This window comes from Osmerus mordax, chromosome 26, assembly GCF_038355195.1.
Source record: "Osmerus mordax isolate fOsmMor3 chromosome 26, fOsmMor3.pri, whole genome shotgun sequence".
NCBI classification, from domain to species: domain Eukaryota; kingdom Metazoa; phylum Chordata; class Actinopteri; order Osmeriformes; family Osmeridae; genus Osmerus; species Osmerus mordax.
This window is the reverse complement of record NC_090075.1, coordinates 719333-741601: the sequence shown is the minus strand read 5'-3', so window position 1 is coordinate 741601 and position 22269 is coordinate 719333. Positions and strand designations below refer to the sequence as shown.

Sequence of the window (22269 nt, the reverse complement as noted above, 5' to 3'; positions counted from 1 at the left end):
AGGGAGGGTGAGGGCTGTGTTGAGGGAGGGTGAGGGCTGTGTTGAGGGAGGGTGAGGGCTGTGTTGAGGGAGGGTGAGGGCTGTGTTGAGGGAGGGTGAGGGCTGTGTTGAGGGAGGGTGAGGGCTGTGTTGAGGGAGGGTGAGGGCTGTGTTGATGGAGGGTGAGGGCTGTGTTGAGGGAGGGTGAGGGCTGTGTTGAGGGAGGGTGAGGGCTGTGTTGATGGAGGGTGAGGGCTGTGTTGAGGGAGGGTGAGGGCTGTGTTGAGGGAGGGTGAGGGCTGTGTTGAGGGAGGGTGAGGGCTGTGTTGGGGGGGGTGAGGGCTGTGTTGGGGGCGGGGGTGACGGGCTGTGTTGGGGGGGGTGATGGCTGTGTTGGGGGGGGTGACGGGCTGTGTTGAGGGAGGGTGAGAGTGAGGGCTGTGTTGAGGGGTTGATGTAGAGATGACAGCAGGCCCTCTGGTCTGGTTATGGCTGTCTTGAGCAGAGGTCTGCACATCAACTATGCTTTTAAACAATGGAAAGGTTTCAGGTGGGAAAACGTTTTTAATGGTCTATCTGGCTTGCAAATCGTAGCGTTACTCAAACATAGATCACCTCTTCAACGAAGGCCTTAGACCATAAATAACTCTCGTTTGATAAGACACGTCAGTAGTATAGTACATACAACTAGTTATTTCAGATTGATTTTATGCCAAATATGTTTGATTACAATCACCTAACATTTTTGTGGATTTAACATTTAACATTCTTCATTGGATTAAGTTAGAAATGGTATGGATCCAGGTTCATCATAAACTTGAGAATAATTTTGTTCCCATCTTTTTGTATCTGTTTCTATGTGTGTGTGTGTGTGTGTGTGTGTGTGTGTGTATGTATGTGAGTGCATGTGTGTGTGTGTGAGTGTGTGTATGAGTGTGTGTATGAGTGTGTGTGTATGAGTGTGTGTGTGTATGAGTGTGTGTGTGAGTGTGTGTATGAGTGTGTGTGTGAGTGTGTGTGTGAGTGTGTGTATGAGTGTGTGTGTGAGGGTGTGTGTGAGTGTGTGTGTGAGGGTGTGTGTGAGTGTGTGTGTGAGTGTGTGTGTGAGTGTGTGTATGAGTGTGTGTATGAGTGTGTGTATGAGTGTGTGTGTTCAGTTGTAGCGCCGGTTCCTAGTCTTCATCGCCCTGGTCTCATTCACATACATGTTGACGTAGGACGTCAGCAGGTCATCAATCTTATAACCCTGGAGACAATCCAAACAAGACGAGGACTAAGAACTTTTAGGGTATAAATCATGAATACTGGTGCATGAATGAATACATACACAGATATATCATGATAAAAAATTACATAAATACCATACGTGAATAATCTGTATGATTCTATTAATAATATCTGAACAATAAAGAGCAGGTGGTTCATGCAGTCAGGTGTTGAAGTGAAACCAGTGGCTGGTTCCTTACCAGAGACGTTTCACACAGGATCTTGTTCCCCTGGACCAGGTTCCCCACGGTCATGTGGAAGTAGGTGCTTCCACTGCACCAGTTAGCAATGCGGTTGAAGGGGTAAGAAGCCAGAACGTCCTAGGACAGGATGAGAGTGTTGGCGACCAGCAGCGCTCCACACCTGACCCACATCTCTGGAGCATCGACACCTCACAGGCTGATACTGTCAGTCTTCACATTCACAAGTTTCACTTGTTTGTTGGAGGTTTGTTTACCTTGGTTTTGGGGTGGATGAGAGTGACTCCTTGCTTGCTGATGGCGATTCTCACGATGTCGGGGAAGTTAGGATCTGATGTTTGCTGGACCGTGAAAAGGAGAGTCAGGATGTTGAATGTTTGGATGGAGAAGCAGTTTCCCTCCTTTGCTGGTTTTCCTCAAGACTGGCGGAACTCTCATATAAAGCTCTCTGTTTAGTAAAACGTAACATCTGGATATGACGGTACCTTGACTTCGAAGAAGGCACATCCAAACGTTGGCCAGCGACACACTGCCTTCAGGAAGGCCACCATGGTCTCCTCCTCTGTCATGCCTGCCTGCTTGTTGAAGGCAGCTACAATGTTCTAGAAGTGGAGATGAAAAACATTGATTCTCCTTTATTAATAAAACTTTCCTGTGAGTCAGACCCTGTCCCCTACCCTAACATCTTGTCCCCTACCCTAACACCTTGTCTCCTACCCTAACACCCTGTCCCCTACCCTAACACCTTGTCTCCTACCCTAGCACCTTGTCTCCTACCCTAACACCTCATCCCCTACCCTAACACATTGTCCCCTACCCTAACACCTTGTCTCCTACCCTAACACCTCATCCCCTACCCTAACACATTGTCCCCTACCCTAACACCTTGTCTCCTACCCTAACACCTTGTCTCCTACCCTAGCACCTTGTCTCCTACCCTAGCACCTCATCTCCTACCCCAACACCTCATCTCCTACCCTGGCACCTTGTCCCCTACTCTACCACCTCGTCTCCTACCCTAACACCTTGTCTCCTACCCTAGCACCTCGTCTCCTACCCTAACACCTTGTCTCCTACACTAAAACTTTGTCTCCTACCCTAGCACCTTGTCTCCTACCCTAGCACCTCGTCTCCTACCTTCTTCCACTCGTCTGCAGACATGGTCTTCAGCTGGTCGTTGGGCACCAGCTCCTTCAGCATCTTGGGAATCATGAGGAGCTGGGAAGTGTCGTTGTTGGCCTTCACCCTGAAGAGCAGGGCACCGATGCTCACCATGTCTGCCCTGGACACCTGGTGGTAGCCCCGCAGGTACTTAGGAAGCTCCTGGAGGAGAGAGGGCAGGGAGGCAGGAGAGAGGGCAGGGAGGCAGGAGAGAGGGCAGGGAGGCAGGAGAGAGGGCAGGGAGGCAGGAGAGAGGGCAGGGAGGCAGGAGAGGGGGCAGGGAGGCAGGAGAGAGGGCAGGGAGGCAGGAGAGAGGGCAGGGAGGCAGGAGAGAGGGCAGGGAGGCAGGAGAGGGGGCAGGGAGGCAGGAGAGAAGTCATATCTGATTTAAATGACCCTTTTTCTGTTCTCTTTTTGCAGATCGTGGAGAGAAGAGAAGTTCTACTCATGTCAGATCTTAGTCCCCCTAAACAGCCATTCGGATGAATGACGGACTGCTAACAGATGTGTGACTTGGAGCCAAGTTATGCTTGGAGAAACAAACCCTGCATGACACGTCTCAACTGTTGGAGCAGCGCATGGGGAACCACACATCTACCGCTAGACCAAAGAGCTTGTTCCCCAACAACCTGCGTGCATGAGGGAGGCAGCTGGGCTGCAGGGCTGCAGGGCTGCAGGGCTGCAGGGCAGTACCTGAGGGTAGTGGAAGATCAGGTCAGCCTGTAGATCTCTCCCTGGGATCACATTGAACCACAGCTTCCTCATGAAGAACACCAAGTAGGAGATGTTGGTGGGCCCTCCTGCAGAACACACACACACATTAGCACACACACACACTAGTACACACACACATTAGCACACACACACACAGAGAGGATTGTCTGCAGGTCAGTTCCCAGGGTCGTTAGCATCAGTGGCGTTCCATAGGCATGAGGCACACTGACCTTCCCTGGTGGTCTTGACCTTCTTGGACCAGTCAGTGATCTGCCTCAGGCTGTCAAAGAAGTAGTCTGCTTCGTTCAGACTGAGAACCTGGATGAGCAAGACGCCAAAAGAAACTATGACAGGATGTTGTCACACAACAGACGATGTTCAAAGCCATTCAAATTAAGAACCTGACAGGAATTGATAAAAGGCAAGAAACCAGGACGTTTTGTCCTATGGCAGTCCAACCTTGTCGGGTGTTTTTACGAAGATGCTGAAGCCGTCTGCGGAGGCCAGCATGAGTTTGGAGGAGATGGTCTCAACCAGGTCTCTGATCCTGGTGCTGGTTGCCACTTCGAAGACCTGCCCAGCACAGCAGAGACACATCGTTACTGAGGAGCTGCTGAATACTGCCTCGCTCCTGTGTGATGAGGAGTGTGGTTCAAGGCTGGTGTAGGTGTAGCTGTATGTGCATCTGCTAAGCCCTTTGTGGAGGGCTATACAAAGGTAGCAAGTGTCAAAAGGGATATGCAAATAACGCTAGATTTGCTGAGCTCCTGAACGTTGAGCTGTTCCTCCAGGTGTGCAGCTCACCTCCTCGGTGTCGTTGGGGAAGTGGACCTTGTGGAAGATCTGGGCGCTGTTCTGCTCGATGGCATCCACCTCCACCTGGTGGGGGGGCAGCTTTCTGGGGTCCGTCCTGAAGCGCCACGGCAACGCGACACCACGGCAACGCGACACAATACAACATGACAACACCCCGTTAGTCAACACACCACTAGACACATCAGAACAAGGCTGAGAGTGTGAGCGATTCCGTCTTTTCTAATGACAAACCCCCTCTATCAGAGCTGGGAAGGATTCACCTTCCACTGGGAACAGATCCTCACTATTCAGCACCGCTTCATCAGACTAGAACAACAAGGCCTTGATGCGGGGCAGCCTCTCCAGAGAGCAGGGCCCACAAGGCCCTCTTACAGACAAGGTCTTACACCCGCAGAGGGGATGTTTTCCCAAACCGTTAATGATGTGTGTGTGTACCAGCTGTCTCACTGTTTAACTGATTTCAGAGAAGATCACAGAGCTGTTATTGTCCCCCAGAGTAATGGTTCATTATCTGTTCCTCTGCATGCCACTACACTCTCTCTCTCTCTCTCTCTCTCTCACATACACGCGCACACATTCTCTCTCTCACACACATTCTCTCTCACACACACACACCTGAGCGAGCCCTGAAGTCTCTTCAGACAGTCGGAGGCCAAGGGCTCGCGGCGGCGTGACTCCAGGAAGCGCTGGGCGTGTTTGAGCAGTGATTGGCTGGGAGGGAACAGGCCGCAGCACAGCCACAACAGCTGCCATCCTTGATCCAGACTGAACCTAGAGAGACGGGAGAGAGACGGGAGAGACGGGAGAGAGACAGGAGAGAGACGGGAAAGAGACAGGAGAGAGACAGGGGAGAGACAGGAGAGAGAGACAGGAGAGAGAGACAGTGGAGAGACAGGGGAGAGACAGGAGAGAGACAGGGGAGAGAGACAGGAGAGAGACAGGAGAGACAGGGGAGAGACAGGGGAGAGATGGGAGAGAGACGGGAGAGAGACGGGAGAGAGACGGGAGAGAGACAGGGGAGAGACAGGGGAGAGACAGGAGAGAGACAGGAGAGAGACAGGGGGGTATGAGTACAGGAGAGAGAGGAGAGAGACAGGAGAGAGACAGGGGGGTATGAGTACAGGAGAGAGACAGGGTTAAGACAGGACACAGTCATAGCTTTAGGCTGCTCATCACTCTCTGATTCACAGCTGCTCAGCAGCTTGCCACGCTGTCTCTGCTCTCCTCTCACAGCATCACCAACGCTCTTATTACCACATGGACACCTTGTGTAGTCAATGATTGTCATTAGACGCTGATATGATGAAGGGGTTTGATTTAGTGTCAAGTCGTATTTAGGGTATTTAGTTTGTGTTCCAGTTTTGGGGCTGAGTGTCTTAGCTGTTGAGTGTTATAATTAAAAAAAGTGAACTCTTTGAAAAATAAAATGTGCTCAAGCAATGGAGACAAACTGACCCGGGTCGTCAGTTTCCTGTGCTGACGGTACCTGTTGTTGTTGCTGGTCATCTGCTTCATGATCTGGCAGTAGATCTCATCTCTCAGGGCCTCGTTCTTGGTGGCAGGGCCGAAGATCTGGTCGGTCAGGTCCAGGCGGCTCTGCATCTGCTTGGTGGGGTAGTCCCCCATGTACTTCAGGATAGGTGAGGTCAAAGGTCAAAGGAAACAACTGGCATGCTGTCTGTGTCGGGCCACCGTCACATCAACACAAACACGTCAAAATACACCGTGGACAAGTGAACACAGATTACAAAAGGTCTAGCAGACAAACAGCTTTCAGACATAAGGAGAAATGCTGGCTGAGGCCTGAGTGTGTGTGTGTGTGTGTGTGTGTGTGAGTGTGTGTGTGAGTGTGTGTGTGAGTGTGTGTGTGTGTGAGTGTGTGTGTGAGTGTGTGAGTGTGTGTGAGTGTGTGTGAGTGTGTGTGAGTGTGTGAGTGTGTGTGTGTGAGTGTGTGAGTGTGTGAGTGTGTGTGAGTGTGGAGGATATCGGTGAAGGCCAGGCAGGCCTGGTGGCTGAGCTCTGTGTTCCCCAGCAGCTTCCTGAGTAGCGGCTGGCGGAGGGGCTCTTTGGCGCACGCCCACAGCCTCTCTGGAGCCTGGCCCTTCAACATCACCTGGCTGTTCACATCCCTGGTGGGCTGCCTGGATACACACACACCAGACACACACACACACACACACACAGTACAACACATCTAGTGTTGACACAGCTTCACTCTCTTGATTGTCTAGAAGTTCGAACCCCCCCCCCCCCCCCCCCCCCCCCCCCCGGTATGCCTCAGGTGTACCTGAAGTACTCGAGGGAGAAGTCCTTGAGGCTGGCGGGGGCCATCCTCTCCATGGTGCCTGTCCCTCTCAGCGTGGCCTGCGTGGCGCTGCGCCTCTGGTCAGGAGACAGGCTGAACAGGTTCTGGAGACACACACACATCGTTGTATTAAAGGGAGTCAGATGGCTGAGCGGTGAGAGAGTCGGGCTAGTAATCTGAAGGTTGCCAGTTCGATTCCGCGCCGTGCCGTCCTTGGGCAAGGCACTTCACCCTACTTGCTTCGGGGGGAATGTCCCTGTACTTACTGTAAGTCGCTCTGGATAAGAGCGTCTGCTAAATGACTAAATGTAAATGTAATGTAAATAAAAACACATGCTAAGTGAGTGAAAATATACTTAATATGAATATTCGTAAGTGTATTACTGTACCATGACTTCATTGGAGGGTTTGGTGAGGGTGGGCAGGATCAGGACAGAGTCAGCAGGCACCGCCCCTGACTTGGAGGTGCGCTCATTTCGACCCTTCATCCAGCCCCGCGCGAGAGGGAACTCCTCGTCCTGGATGATGACAATCAACTCACCCTTCTTGAAGTTCAGGAACGTAGGGTCATCTGCACGGGACAAAACATCACAGAAAAACGAAAATTTAAAAAATAAAATAATAAATTCATGTCCAGATCTCCCTCATATGCCGGGTTCCCAATCCTCTGGAATTGTCCCGATCCCGGATGTGGAGATGAGTGTTAGCTGGATGTCTGACCTTGGCTGCTGGCGTCCTGCAGGGCGACGGCGTAGCAGGAGCGATCTCTCAGGCCCTCCAGGAACATTTGCACCAGCTCAGCGATGCCCCCCGCCAGTGGGCTGCTCAGGGTGAAGTCTCCCTTCAGGGTTAGCAGGGACACGGACTGACCGAAGACCTTGGCTTCCCTGAGGAGGAACACAGAGCACAACCACACAATCACAAACACAACAGCTAGCATCGAAGCTAACTCAAAAGCACATTAACTATACTGCAGTGTCCCATCTCATAATGCTAAATGCTAACTAACAGCCATCTTGTCATGACTCATCAGGCACCAGGCGGCCGTTACCTCACGGTGACCCCGGTGACCTCTGGGTAGGACAGCTGCAGCAGTCTCCTCTCCTTCTCGTCCAGGAAGGTGATGCCCGTCCAGTTAACGGCCACGATGAACTTGTTCTTGGGCAGAGGAGGGCCTGTGGGGAACCCCGGGGAGAGCAGAGCGTGAGGGTGGAGCGCGAGGGCAGAGCGCGAGGGCGGAGCGCGAGGGCGGAGCGCGAGGGCGGGAGTCATGGGGATGTGTGCAAGAACATTCTAATTCAGAGATAAGCGTCATTCACACTTCCTGTGTGAGTCTTGTTAAGGTTGCTAACAAGAGCTCTCTCTCTCTCTCTCTCTCTCTCTCTCTCTCTCTCTCTCTCTCGACACACAACTGAGAACTCTTAACGGCACCTCAAACATGAAATCCAATAAATATGACTCATGTTTCTATGTAATTAGTAGAGTTTGGTGTGTGTGTGGTAGGGGAGGGCGTGCAGGTCACACAAACACAGTCCAGGTCTGACCCTGCAGAACTTCCTGTGTGAGGCTGAACTTCCTGTGTGAGAGATGATGGTGCGCCCCCTGCAGTGCGAGACCAGTTACTGCAGGAACACAAAGCCCAACAGGAGGGTTACCTGAGGTCTTGGCAACCTCGAAGAACCTGGAGAAGAACATGGGCCACTTCTGGCGGGCGTGGTCCACCACCTCGGCCTTCACGCTGGCTGCAGTCTTTTTGGAGCTGATGTACGGACCCTGGAGACACAAGCAGCTGGAGCTCACTGGAACAGAACTCCTCAAAAAAAACCCCGTTACCACTTTTATATTTATATATTTTATATAAATCTAGTTTATAGTACGTAAATACTGTACATTGTTTGCATGCTATAGGTTAAACACATGACGGCACTGTGACTGACCTGGGCGTGGGCGGTGGTGACCATCTGAACCCACTTGGCCTCAGACTTGGCCTCCAGCACAGAGCTGTTGACACAGTCCTGGATTACGGCCTTGGCATTCTCTGGGCTGGTGTCTGAGCCGTACGAGACATAGAAGTGCTTAGAAGCCAGCTGGATGAAGTCATCCTCCTGGGGGGTGGGGAGAGAGAGGAGAGAGAGATAGGGAGAGATAAGAAGAAAGAGAGATGAAGAGAGACAGTCAGACAGGAAGCTATTATTGAGCCACTGTGTTGATCAATAACAAGTCATTCGAATAATTTATGCAGTCATGGGTAGTCAACAGAACTTCCCAAATCCTGCCTGCCAGAAGCCTGGTGGTGCGCAGAGACGACCCTCACCTTCTCACAGCGGTACTCCCCGAAGCGCAGACCCCTGATCACCTGCCGGTAGACCAGGTTGGTGCTCACGGCGTCCTGGCTGCAGTCATGCCACGGCGTGAAGATCTCCTTCCTGAAGTAGAGTCTCCACGGTGCATGCTGCTCCTGCCCACCCTTCCTCTTCACTTCCTGCTCACACTGAGAGATGGCATCCATCACATGCTCACGCCCACGGCCCAGCGACCACACCTGCAGACGGGACACACACAAGTTTTTATTTTATTTAGTCATTTCACCTTACATGGAACAATACAGATATCACATACAGATATACACAACCCTGAAAATCAAGCGTTTAACAACAAACATCTAACCTGACAATGAAGGTGACAGAGTGACCTACTTTCTCGTACAGGGCCACGTAGAGAGAGAAGCCGAAGCCGTCCTTGAGCTTGACCTTCTGGGAGAGGACCTGGCACATCTCCTGGGAGCTGGAGGCGGAGTCTACAGGGAGGCTGAGGGTCTGGCCGTCCATCAGGGTCACCGACACGGCCATGGGCTTCTTAGACTTGGTCGCCTGGAGTCACACAGCAGGACGAGACAGTCAAGGGATTCGATACGGTCATATTATTGTTTATTTAAGTCCAGTTTGGTGGATGGAGAAACTGCAAACTTCTTCTGTTGGGTGGTTCTACTAGGATGTTCTACTTGAAGGTTGTACTGTGGGTGTGGAGAGTGTACCTGTAGTTCCAGCCAGCTGGGTGGTTCTGCTCGTACTCCGTTCAGCACGGTGCGCTTCAGCCTGTCAGCACAGTAGGGGGCGTAGCCCGCAGGCCCCAAACGGATGAAGCTCTGGAGGAACTGAGGAAGCAAGTTTTTCAACATTTCAAAACTTTATTTGAGAAACTTTTTTGGGGGAAAAACAAAAACAAAAAACCTTTAGAACCTTTTTATTTATACTTTTTCAACCTCTCAAAACTTTTTTTCCTAACCTGTTTTTTTCAACCTTTTGAAACAGACCCACCTTGATGAACCGCTCTGTGGGTGGGAAGATCCCCAGACACAGCGACAGCAGGATCCAGCCCCTGAAGAAGCTGTTACGGTTCGAGTTCTCCTGCAGCTGCTTGCAGATCTGGCAGTAAATCTCATCTCTGCAACACAAGCACAAGCTCTCACTACGATGTAACACGTCGTAGAAAACAATGCATCTTGGGCTGGACGTAGGATTGTGTGTTGTTGTCTTGGTAACAGATGGTCACCTGAGGTCACGCCTCACGATAGCGTAACCAACAATGATGTGCAGTTTTTCGAGAGACGTCATTGGACGATCCAGGGTGGGTCCCTCGCCAATCAGGATCTCGTCTTCCTCACTCAGCGTCTGCATGGTGGGGGGTCTGGGAGCTTCAGCCTGGTCCTCCGCCTGAGACAGGGAGAGAGGAGAGGGAAACATTAAGGACTGATGTGTGGTTAGAGGGCACTTTCTGCTCCTTGAGGAAGAGAATGAGGGTTTTGATCAATGACGTCGAATCGATAAAGTTCGAAGAACCTCCAATGGGTCTTTCCCTAAACCAGAAATGACCTCACCTCTTCCTGTATCACAGAGGGTTTCCTCTTTCCAGAAGGGGGTTCTGGAATAGCGGAGGCCTTCTTGTTCCGGGTCAGAAGGTCTGTGAAGGTGGAAGACTTCCTGGTTCTGGGGGCCTCTGGTGTTGAGGAGGACTTCCTGTTGAGGATGACCTCGTCGGGCATGGCTGAGGCCTTCCTGTTCCGGGTCAGGAGGTCTGTGAAGGTGGAAGACTTCCTGGTTTGAGGAGTCGTCTCCTCTGGGACAGTGGAAACTTTTCTGTTTTTCTGGCCCCTCAGAACTCTCTACAGAGAAGACAGACCGCATTTACTCATTGATTAGTGTTCATTCAACTGTAAAACTGATGCCCGACAACATTATGTTGAACATTCAACACAGGGTAGATTCCAGAACCTTCCAGAGGAATCCCAGCATGCAGAGCAACCCACCTGGTCGAGGCCCACCATGTGACTGAGCCTGCGGTCCTGCCTGGAGACCAGGTCCTGCGGCAGGGAGCGGTCGACCTGGCTCAGGCCCCGGGATGGGCCCTGCTTCTGGGGCTTGGGTTCCGGGAGGTCTCCCATGAACCTTAGGATGATCCACCACACCGTTACAGAGGCCTGGAGGGAGGGGGGAGGGAGGATGGGAGGAGGGAGAGAGAGTCAGAGAAACAAAACTGAGAGACACAGAAAGATAGACAGAGAGACACAGAGAGAGACACAGAGAGAGAGAGCGACAGAGAGAGACGCAAAAAGAGAGAGAGACGCAGAGAGAGAGAGACGCAAAGAGAGAGACATACAGAAAGAGAGAGAGAGAGAGACAGAGTGACACAGAGAGAGAGAGACACAGAGAGAGAGAGAGAGAGAGAGAGAGACAGAGAGGAGAGACACAGAGAGAGACACAGAGAGAGAGAGACGCAGAGAGAGGCACACAGAAATAGAGCGAGAGAGACAGAGTGACACAGAGAGAGAGAGAGACACAGAGACTGAGGGTGCAGCTACCAGGACGTCCCCCTCGTCCTCGTGGTACAGCAGGGGCTGCCGCAGCCTCTGGCGGATGTGTGCGGGCGTGGCCGCGCCCTGGAAGTACATGGAGGCAAACTTGGAGAAGGAGTACTCGTCCAGGTCATCATAGTCCTCCTCTGGAAGCTCCTCCACCAGGGGCAGGTCGTCCAGATCCACCTCCTCCACCACCACCTTCTTCTTCTGACTCTCCAGATCCTGAGGGGTTTACACACGCTCTGTTAACCACGCCTATTACTGTTACAAACAAAACAGTTTTATGTTGTAAGTTGTGGTTTGTGAAAAGCCTCAAAAGAGAGGAAGTGAAGCAGAGGTTTGTGATGTATGCTGTCTGAAGTACAGCTACAGTGCAGTAACACCTCACCTCACCTCACCTCACCTCACCTCACCTCACCTCACCTCACCTCACCTCACCTCACCTCACCTCACCTCACCTCACCTCACCTCACCTCACCTCACCTCACCTCACCTCACCTCACCTCACCTCACCTCACCTCACCTCACCTCACCTCACCTCACCTCACCTCACCTCACCTCTACTCTACTCTACTCTACTCTACTCTACTCTACTCTATTCTACTCTCCCCTCCCCTCCCCTCCCCTCCCCTCCCCTCCCCTCCCCTCCCCTCCCCTCCCCTCCCCTCCCTCCTCCCCTCTCTCCTCCCCTCCCCTCCCTCCTGTCCTCCCTCCTGTCCTCCCTCCTCTCCTCCTCTCCTCCCTCCTCTCCTCCTCTCCTCCCTCCTCTCCTCCCTCCTCTCCTCCTCTCCTCCCTCCTCTCCTCCCTCCTCTCCACCTCCCTGATCACGTCAGGACACCTTGTCTGCTCTCTGACCTCAAAGCCCACGGGCGCCTGGCCCTCCTGCCCTCCGACCATTTCGGGCAGGAAGCCAAAGACGTCGTCCACCATTTCCTGGTCCGTGATGGATTCTGATTGGCTGGAGGCTTTGTCTTTCTGCCTCAGTACTTCCTCCAGGCGTCTCTGCCGCTCCATCTTGGCCAGCTCCTCGTCTCTCCGCTCCTTGGCAGACAGGAAGGCCTGGCGGGAGGAGGGGGGGGAGGAGGAGGAGGAGGAGGAGGAGGGGGGAGGGGGGGGGGAGGGAGAGTCACACAGCAGGATATCAGGAGAGGAACTGTTAAACAAACCTGAGGAACAGGGTTTGACAGAGGATTTATACATAATTGTATACTGAATATAGCATGTACACCTACACACACTGACATATACACACAGACACACACAGTCATTAAGCTATCACAAAGAGCAGCCCGTACGTCTCTCTTCATCCTCTCTGCGGTCTTGCGGGCCAGCATGCCTCTGGTGTGAGCCTGCAGCAGCACCACCGCCTGCCTCTGCCGCCTCCACGCCCTCCTGGCCAGGCAGCCCCGCGCCCGCGCCTGCAGCACCACCACCGCAACCCTCTGCTGCTCGTACCTGTGCCGCAGCTGCCGTGCTCGCACCCGCGCCTGCAGGCGGGAGAAGCCCAGCTGCACCTGCACAGCAACACAGACAGGACATCAACACAGCAGAGAGACCAAGAGATGAGGTGATGAAATTATTGCACTGTTTAAGCATGGAAACCAGTGACACAAACTCATATACATTGTCTGTAGTGTAGATATAGAGTTAGATAGAGTGGGTATGTGTGTCACGGCCGGCGTGCTGTATGTCTGTTTGCAGACTCAGTCAGGGTTTGTGGACGCACCACTCTGTACAGCTTCCTGCCCTGGTGTCCTCTCCAGTGTTTCTGAATAACCAGAGCAGACGCCTTCTTCCTCAGGAAGTTCTTCCTGATGGAGTCAAGCAGTTAAATAAAAACATATACTATACAGTGAGAAATGGGCTATATAGTAAAGTAAAAAAGCAGTTCAAAGCTATACAGAACAGACGATATAGTAATGAATCATCCACAGCTGGGACAACCAGACCAGACCTGAACTTGTATCCACGAAGAACCTTCTGGATCAGGAGAGCTTTCTTGTTCAACTCCTTCATTCTCTCCACCTCCAGCATGGTGTCATGGAAGTCCTGGGAGGACACGAGTCATGACATGAGTCACACACACACACACACATGGTGTGTGTGTGCGTGTTCAGGGGTGCGTGTGTGTTCAGGGGTGTGTGTGTGTTCAGGGTTGTGAACAGAGAACCCCACCTTGAGGAAGATCTTGGTCTTGCCAGTCTTCCAGTCTCCCTGCATCAGGATATTCTCACAGATACTCTCACAGCACCTCTGTGTGGTTTGCTGTGTGGGAAACAGAACTCTCTCTCAACAGGGGAACACACAGAGCACATGGTGTTCAGACAGAGACGTGTTCAGACAGGTGTGTGAGGTGTGGAGGGTTCTCCAGGGGGACGGGAGAGGGTCAGAACCCGCTCACCGTTCTGGGCTCGCAGACGGAGGTTTGGAGCAGGACGCGGTAGCGCTCCATGAACTCGTCGAAGGTGTAGCGGATGGGGTAACCCGCCTTCCTGATCCTGATGGTCTCCATCATACCAGAGTAGCGGAGCTGCCGGATACACAGCTCCCGGTCGAACAGCTGACACACACACACACACACACAAAAGCACTGTTTGACAAAATGTGTGGGCCCAAAGAGTAACAATACAGTAAAGAAGTTTCTCAACATTTGCGGTCAATCCCCACTGGTGTGTGAGTATGTGCTGACTGACCATGGGTTTCTTGAAGTCGTTGGGTTTGATGCAGCGGACGAAGTACGGCTGGCAGGATGTCAGGGTCTTCATCAGAGCGTCCAGAGACTGACGGAACTGACCACTCAACGTAAGAACACGCTTCTTATCTGCTGCTTGCTGGAGGGAGAGAAGAGAGAGAGAGGGAAGGGGAGAGGGAGAAGGAGAGAGAGATAGAAAAGAGGGAATCAGAGAGAAAGAGATGGTGAGGGAGGAAGAGAGAGAGTAGAGGAAGAGAGAGAGACGGTTTGGAATGAGATGCAGAGAAAACCAAGAGGGAAGTAAGTTAGATGAATATTCCTGTTACTAATTCCCCCGAACACCCCAAGACAGGAGCGAGGATGATGTTCTGTCTGACCCTGAGAGAGTTCTTGGGTGTGATCATCATCTTGGGATTGGTGGTGTTGATGGTGCTGGAGGTCAGCTCGTTCTTGAAGGCCTGTTTCAGGAGCTTGTTAGAGGACGTATCCACCAGTTGGATGAGGTCGGCGCTGAGGGCATCCCTGTTCTTCTCCAGGAACCCTGGAGACAGGAAGCAGGAACAGGAAGCAGCAAGCAGGAACAGACGTCCACAGACAGGGAGGTGGGGAGAAGAAATGTTGGTGGGAGGTGAGAGTTAAAATAGTATTGGTATTGTGGAAAAACTAAGTATATTTAACACCATTTTAATAAAAAATCTATACATGAATCCAGCTGTTTGATGTTCTGAAATGCACATAACATTTGATCAATTGAAAAAAAAAGAGTGAAAAACCTCCCGCCATGTTAGTCATCTTCATAACATACCTTTGGATTCGTAATGCACCACGCCGGCAAAATGCTGGATCCCAAACGTCGTGTCGTGGTCGTTCTTCGGAGGTAAGTACACGTCCCCCTTGTCGTGGTTGCTGCCGATCTTAACCAACATGGTGGCATCTGTACCCTAATGAACCGAAGAAGAAGAAGATTAAAACACACAACTTTCAACTCAGTTAATCAGTCAGATGGACGCATGAGAAGGGGCAGGATGGAGGTTGCCTGGCGACCTTGGGGAAGTGGCTCTCCTCGTCGATGAGACACAGGATGTTGAGGGGCTTGTTGGCCAGCACGTCCAGGGTGTGCTGGTTGTCCTTGAACTGGATGAGCTCCCAGACGATGTTCTCTCGAGCGTACTCCTCCTGCTCCAGCTTGAAGATGTGCTTCACAAAGAACTGCTGCAGCTGCTCGTTAGCGAAGTTGATGCAGAGCTGCTCGAAGCTGGGCAGGGAGAGAGAGAAGGGGAGAGGTCAGCGCTTTGAGAAACTCCGGGATATATAACCGTGGTATACAAAAAGTGGGTATAAAGAAACCTATGACCCCGACAGCAACGCTGACCTGTTGTGTTTGAAGTTCTCAAAGCCAAAGATGTCGAGCAGGCCGATGGACTGACGGATGTAGTTGGCGTCATCGGGTTGGGGCTTGTAAATTGCGCTGTTGATCTTGTCAACAACCCAGATGAACAGCCTCCCGTAGATGGCCTGGACGAGGAGGAACGTGTAAAAGAATAACAATGATATATAATCCCTTTTATTTTTTATTTCAACACAACATTACTACTAGTCCTTCCAGTGTAACATCGTGCTGTGTGTTACTTTGACGAAGGCGTCCCTGCCGTCGAGGGCCTGGGCGGAGGTGAGGGGCTTGGTGACACTCTCCTTGGTGGTCATGAAGGAGCGCTTGATGAGGCTCGTCTCCAGGGCCCTGGGGTCCACCTGCACACACACACACCACACACACACACCACACACACCACACACCACACACACGACCACCTGTCAGGCCAGTGGCTGTTTATATGATGCAGCTCTATAACACCCCACTGTCTGTACGCACAAGTCTGAGGGAAGGCTTAAAGGCCGAAATATACTACTCCGACTCCGTTACGGACAGACAGACAAACGGAGTCGGACGGATTCGTTGAATTTATAGTACTCCGAAGGCTGTGGTGCTGAAAACAATTCACCGCCAGAAAAGTAGGTGGAGCAATGTTTTTGAAGCCTCATGACGTCTTTGTGTGTGGAACCCATTGCGGACCAATCACAGCCAAGGGGTATCCGTAAAATGACGGACTAGCGGACGGATAGTCAGGAAAATCAGGAGGTGCACATAGAGCTCTCCGAGGGGCTCGGAGAGGGCAACATTGGAGAGGGTGTTCCCTGTGTCCGTCTCTGTGAAAACGGAGTAGTATAATTCAGACTTTAGTGTTCTGACAGGACCGAGTCAGGTGCGTTTACCTCCAGTAGACTGCTGGCCACAGTGAAATGAGAAGAGGAGAGGATTTCACAGCTTTCCATGTTATTGGAGATGGTGGCTGGAAGGATGAAAGAAAGGTTGGAGGTTAGCTGAGTAGAGTAGAGTGCAAAAGAGTGCAGTAGAGTGCAGTAGAGTTCAGCAGAGACAAGCTGCTGTTTTCCCACAGTAACGGGTAAGGATCTCCAGACCTTCGAAGGCCACGTTGCCGAGGTGAAGGATGGCGGCCAGCAGCTTGGAGATCTCCCACCAGTCGTTCTCAGAGAACATGAGGATCTTCATGGCAGAGCGGAAGTGGGCGTACTCCTTTACGTCATCCCGCCCCTCACAGCTGGTGCAGTTACCCTGGCAACACATTCACAACTGTTTAACAGAAGTTTTGTCGAAGCTGACGCAAAATCACAATGATCGGTAAATTGACTTTTTTTGGGGGGGGGGGGGGGGTGAGTCAGTCGAATACATCTTATCAGTATTGTGATGGTACCATGTTCAGGTAAAGATATAACAGGTGTGTTGTGATGGTACCATGGTCAGGTAAAGATATAACAGGTGTGTTGTGATGGTACCATGGTCAGGTAAAGATATAACAGGTGTGTTGTGATGGTACCATGGTCAGGTAAAGATATAACAGGTGTGTTGTGATGGTACCATGGTCAGGTAAAGATATAACAGGTGTGTTGTGATGGTACCATGGTCAGGTAAATACATAACAGGTGTGTTGTGATGGTACCATGGTCAGGTAAAGATATTGAGAAGCGTTCCCTAGTGACAGGATCTTCTTCTGCTCGGCTGTCATCCCCATCAGCATGCAGTAGAAGATGTGGTAGTTCCTCTCCTCTGCAGCCTGCCCAGAGACACACAACAAGAGAAACTTACTTCTCATCTCCACACTCCTGTTTGTATCCAGTACATTAAGTCAAACACGTTCACATACATGTGCTCATTTAGCAGATGATTTAGTCCCACGTAACGTACGGGGGGATTTGAATCTGGGACTGGTCGCTGGTGGTTACTTTACCACTGAGCTAGCCCTATCCTCATCCCCCAGATAGATCCTGTTGTTACTCCCTCGCTCTAACAGCCTCCACATCAACACACACAACACTCCTACTCTTCATCTCCTGTAGTTCTGGAACAGGAAGTTAAACTCCTACTCTTCATCTCCTGTAGTTCTGGAACAGGAAGTTAAACTCCTACTCTTCATCTCCTGTAGTTCTGGAACAGGAAGTTAAACTCCTACTCTTCATCTCCAGTAGTTCTGGAACAGGAAGTTAAACTCCTACTCTTCATCTCCTGTAGTTCTGGAACAGGAAGTTAAACGTCTCCCTCTGAAGGTGTTTCCGCTCACCTGACGACAGACGCGAGACTTCTCCAGCAGGTACTGCTCGAAGCGAGCGCCCTCGATGGCTCCCGATTTGGTGAAGCTGATGTCGATGTACTTGCCGAATCGGCTGGAGTTGTCGTTGCGGACGGTCTTGGCGTTACCAAAGGCTGTTGGATTAAATCCAGTTTAGCCACCAGGGAAAGGGGTTGTACTTAAACAAGGCGGGAGATGTCAACCTCGATCGAAAGGGAACCAATGAAGTACCCCACTGATGTGTGTCCGTGTGTGCGGGTCGACAACCACAGTCTAAGTCTTACTGGGATCCAGACACAGACATGAATTACAACTCTGGGACATATTAATCTGTAGAGCGGCAGTATCTAAGTATGTAAATAAGTGATTGGCTGCTCACCCTCCAGGATGGGGTTGGCCTCCAGGATCTGCTGCTCAATCCAGGAGTGCTGTCCACTCACGGCCGCCAGGAACTGCAGCAGCAGCTTGGTGCTCTCAGTCTTCCCAGCCCCCGACTCACCGCTGGGGGAGAGGACACACACACCTGCTGAGCCCCACCTCCACCTGCACCACAGAACCACCTGCACCACTCCTCCTCAAACACATCTCAACCCTAACACACGTACAGTAGAGCTTTTTGTGGCCAGAAAGGGTATCAGGAACAGAGAATGTGTGTGTGTCTGACCTGATGACGCAGCACTGGTCCTTGCGGTTGCGGCGCATGTTGAAGAAGCAGCTGTCTGCGATGGCGAACACGTGAGGGGGCAGCTCTCCCATGCGCCGGTCGGTGTACAGTTGCACCTGCTCCATGGTGTAGATGGGGAGCACCTGGTAAGGGTTCACTGCCACCAGGATGGAGCCTGTGAAGGTCTGAGCACACAGCAGCCATCAGGTGTGTGTGTGTGTGTGAGGGTGTGTGTGTGTGTGTGAGGAAGGAGTGTGTGACTGGAGTGTGTGTGGGTGTATGTTAGATCAAGAGATCACGTTCTCTAGCAGAGCATGAACCCTGTGACCTACCCCAACACACTGTGGTAACACTTCTGCTTTGGAGGTGTCAAATCTTCCGACTCTCTAAACTATTTCTTTATTATTTTACTTTATATAAAATAAAATACAAGTAAAATCTGTAATAGAGCATGGTTATGGTGTTAATGTATGAGACATATTAGTTGCGTTCTTGAATGTTTGTGTTGTAGAACCTTGGCATGACAGAGTATGACCTCCTACCCTCAGGGAGGCGATATAGAGTCTCTTACTGCAAACTCAACCGTTTTAAGAACTCATTTGTTCCAACTTCCATAAAATTTCTCAATGCTGCTTGAGGATGAAATCTATGTAATAATTTTTATAGTGCCTTTATTACGGTGATCTTTTAGCATGTATTATTATGAGGTGTATGTATGTGTTATGTTATGGGATATGTGCAATACTGTTATGTAACTATTGATAATGTTTGGCTGAGGATGTATTGTTTGTTGTTATTGTGACTGTCAAGGCATTTATGATGCACCACAGAGACCCAGACAAATTTCCCTGAGCGGGACAATAAAGTTCATTGTATGGAAACAGTGGGATGTTATTTCCAAACAGCGGCTCATTCGTCTCCATGGAGACAAACCACACTGATCAAACCACAGGGCAAAGTCTGACAGTGAACTCATTTACTGAATCGAAAGGAATATAGTTTTCGAACCACCAAGCCCACACTAAGAATGCCTGAAAACTAGTAGTATAAACATTTAGCTGTTTTACCCACATATCATGTTTAAAAACAGATGGTCCATTTTCCAGACTAGTTTGCTACACCTCAACTAAACCCCCCCAGCCCTCCCTTTGGATCACCAGACTTCAAATCTCTCCCCCGCAGCAGGGACCTACGTAGATGATTCCGTCCTTATGGCGGATGAACAGGTTTCGGAGCAACCCCTCCTCGTTGAGGTCCCCCAGCCGGATCATGTCATCCACACCTTTCACCGAGGTGGGGTGCATCAGTCGCAGGCTGGCCTCCTTCTTCTTGTTGATCTTGTGCTCCTGGTGGGAGAGAAGATAACCGTCACTGAGTACAGCACAGGACTGCAGGCTTCCGTCTGGTCAAACCCATGCTGACCCCTGGCCTATTGTTGTACAGAATCCACATGAAGTGTAACTGAGGACCATGGGGAACAGCAGGAATGTTTCGACAAGCAGAACCAGACAGAATCCTATGGTTCCACACAGAACTCTTTTCAGCTCTGTGAGGTCCCTCTCGGAACCTCACAAGGGTTCTTAATGGAACTCCATAGAGGGTTCTATTCCGAAATCCTTTCAGATTGTACCTTTCCTTCATCATCAATCAGCTGCAACTGTCCCTTGTCTGTGAGCTTGACCTCAGCCCCTATAGGCACTCCTATTCCAGAGTCCACCCACACAAAGTCCCCCTGGAGAAGGGAAGCAGAGGTGGACAGTAAGACACCAACACTCAGGTCTGTACGTTACACTTTCACCTTTCTACATTACCGACGGATCACAACTCACAAGGCACGATAATAATCTCTGATTATCTTACCTCCCTCAAAACCACCATGGCTGAAGTCTTCTTGCGTCCAGCCTGCGGGTCAGGGACAAGGGCGTCAGCGTATGCTGGGTGAGGAATGGCTACCATGCCACTCCCTGTTATGATAAACCTGATTCTGACACCTGACTGCCAGGGCCACATTATAATCACTAAGGATAAGACACAGCAGTACTCCGGTGTCATAACCACCCCTGTTACAGTAAGATCATTCATCAGATCATTAACCCCATTAAACATGTTCGCCTTGGAATTTTCCTTGGAGATGAATTAATGCATAAAAGCACATAGACTTCAAAACGTATAAATACAACTTCAAACGCATATCTAAGCTCTCACAGGATAGGGAGCACAAACAAATAATGAATGACGTTTCATAACAGTTTTAAGATAATCTCATCTGCTTCACTGAAAGTTCAGGCTACCCACATGGTATTGAAGCATCATACAAAACCACAGGCACCTTCTGGTGTTTAGTCGAATCAGAATCTGGTTCATTCGCCATGTAGGTTTACACAAACACTGAATTTACTGTGGCAGGAAAGTGCAAACAATAAACATATACGGATCTTAAGATAAAAATTTCCTGTGGTGTTTCTTGCTGTGGTGTTTACCTGTTGTGTTTACCTGTGGTGTTTCTTGCTGTGGAGATCCTGTGGTGTTTCTTGCTGTGGTGTTTCTTGCTGTGGCGATCCTGTGCTCCTGTCCCAGCGAGCGCCTGGCCTCGTAATCCACCAAAGCTGCTCTGAAAAAGGAAGCAGATGGCCAGTCCAACATGCCACACGTTTATGGCTGTTTGACTTTGCTCTCGTTCTGTCGAGAGCAGAATCACCCAGGTGTACCCTTCAGGGGTCACGCCCAGGTGGAGGGGGGGAGGAGGGACAGGGACCGAGCAGGCTGGGAGGGTTGGGTCGACCTGTTGAACAAAACATAACATCGAAATAGAAAAAAATCTAGTTTCTAATTTATTTTATTTGATCATTCCTTTCCCCCCAATTTTTTACATTTCCGTTACGTGAACAATGTTTTAGTAAACTATCGGCCTAAACTTTGGACTCTGACATCACTGGGAGGTATAAACTCAGGCTTGACACACTGACAGGAAGGGCAATTATGCTGTAAATATCTGAGGCTAGAAGAGGATAAGAATGTCCTGGTTGTACCATGAGACCATGCTAACTCAGGTAGCAGATAGATGTTTACAGAAACACTACAGTGATACAACAGCCACCACCCAGCTCCAGAGTCCAGCAGGAGCCAGGGTGGAACCTGGTGGTCCTGGGAGTCAGGGTGCAGAGCTGTGGTCCTGGGAGTCAGGGTGCAGAGCTGTGGTCCTGGGAGTCAGGGTGCAGAGCTGTGGTCCTGGGAGTCAGGGTGCGGTCCTGTTCTGGTGTTATCAGATGTTTGTTTACCTCCAGGTTTCCCTGGCGCTGAGGTAACATCCATCTCTCACCTGTGCTCACCTTCAGATGAGTCTTCCTGGCCAGAGCAGTCACTGATGCAGCTAAAACGGTCGAGTTATCACAGTGCTATAGCATCTCCATCTACCTGTTACCGCTCGCACACACAGGGAAGAGAATCATTTCAGTAATTACATTGACCGCAAGGTATTTTCAAGGTGTTGTAGTCATGAATTGGCTTTATTGAATATACACAGACAAACAATGCACAACAGCTAGATGTCTCCCAGCACATTCATCTTGTGCAACATCTTCTCTTAACAGTCCTGGAGATGAAGTGCCACATCACACACAAAGTACAAAACTTTAAAAAGGCCTGTACTGTTGCCTATGGCAACAACAAAAACAAGAAACACATGTACAGCCTTTTACATTGAAACACAGTCTTGCGTTCTAATTACACTCGCTCCCACACCGTCAGCCTTCTTTAAACCAAATCAAATATGTTTTGTGATCAATCACTCCATGATACCCATTTACAAAGGCTGGACAATTCAAAGCAGGTTTTCTTTATGTTGCAAGTGAACCCCTGCTCACCATTCTGCACACATCCACACACCCTGTCACTGTCCACACACCCTGTCACTGTCCAGACACCCTGTCACTGTCCAGACACCCTGTCACTGTCCACACACCCTGTCACTGT

The 22269-nt window shown here is 50.7% G+C and overlaps 1 protein-coding gene across 1 annotated transcript; it reads right to left on the bottom strand.

The window, feature by feature from the left end:
* Nucleotides 1-532: 532 nt before the first annotated feature.
* On the bottom strand, nt 533-20796 carry LOC136935825 (unconventional myosin-VIIb). The gene is made up of 48 exons (XM_067229477.1): nt 20778-20796; nt 20158-20199; nt 19928-20029; nt 19491-19643; nt 18298-18482; nt 18013-18134; nt 17625-17767; nt 17007-17120; nt 16468-16621; nt 16261-16337; nt 15619-15738; nt 15362-15504; nt 15034-15244; nt 14795-14930; nt 14367-14530; nt 13991-14128; nt 13699-13857; nt 13473-13562; nt 13252-13346; nt 13024-13108; nt 12593-12811; nt 12153-12356; nt 11300-11518; nt 10748-10918; nt 10319-10603; nt 9994-10154; nt 9759-9885; nt 9476-9595; nt 9138-9311; nt 8756-8983; nt 8379-8546; nt 8097-8214; nt 7493-7616; nt 7162-7328; nt 6831-7012; nt 6424-6545; nt 6123-6277; nt 5623-5776; nt 4752-4907; nt 4125-4230; nt 3780-3893; nt 3551-3638; nt 3300-3406; nt 2583-2768; nt 1931-2047; nt 1703-1786; nt 1446-1565; nt 533-1225 (listed from the first exon to the last, which is right to left on the bottom strand). Exons 2-48 carry the CDS (start codon nt 20173-20175, stop codon nt 1133-1135), a joined length of 6678 nt encoding a protein of 2225 aa, XP_067085578.1. The 5' UTR covers nt 20176-20199; nt 20778-20796; the 3' UTR covers nt 533-1132.
* Nucleotides 20797-22269: the final 1473 nt, after the last annotated feature.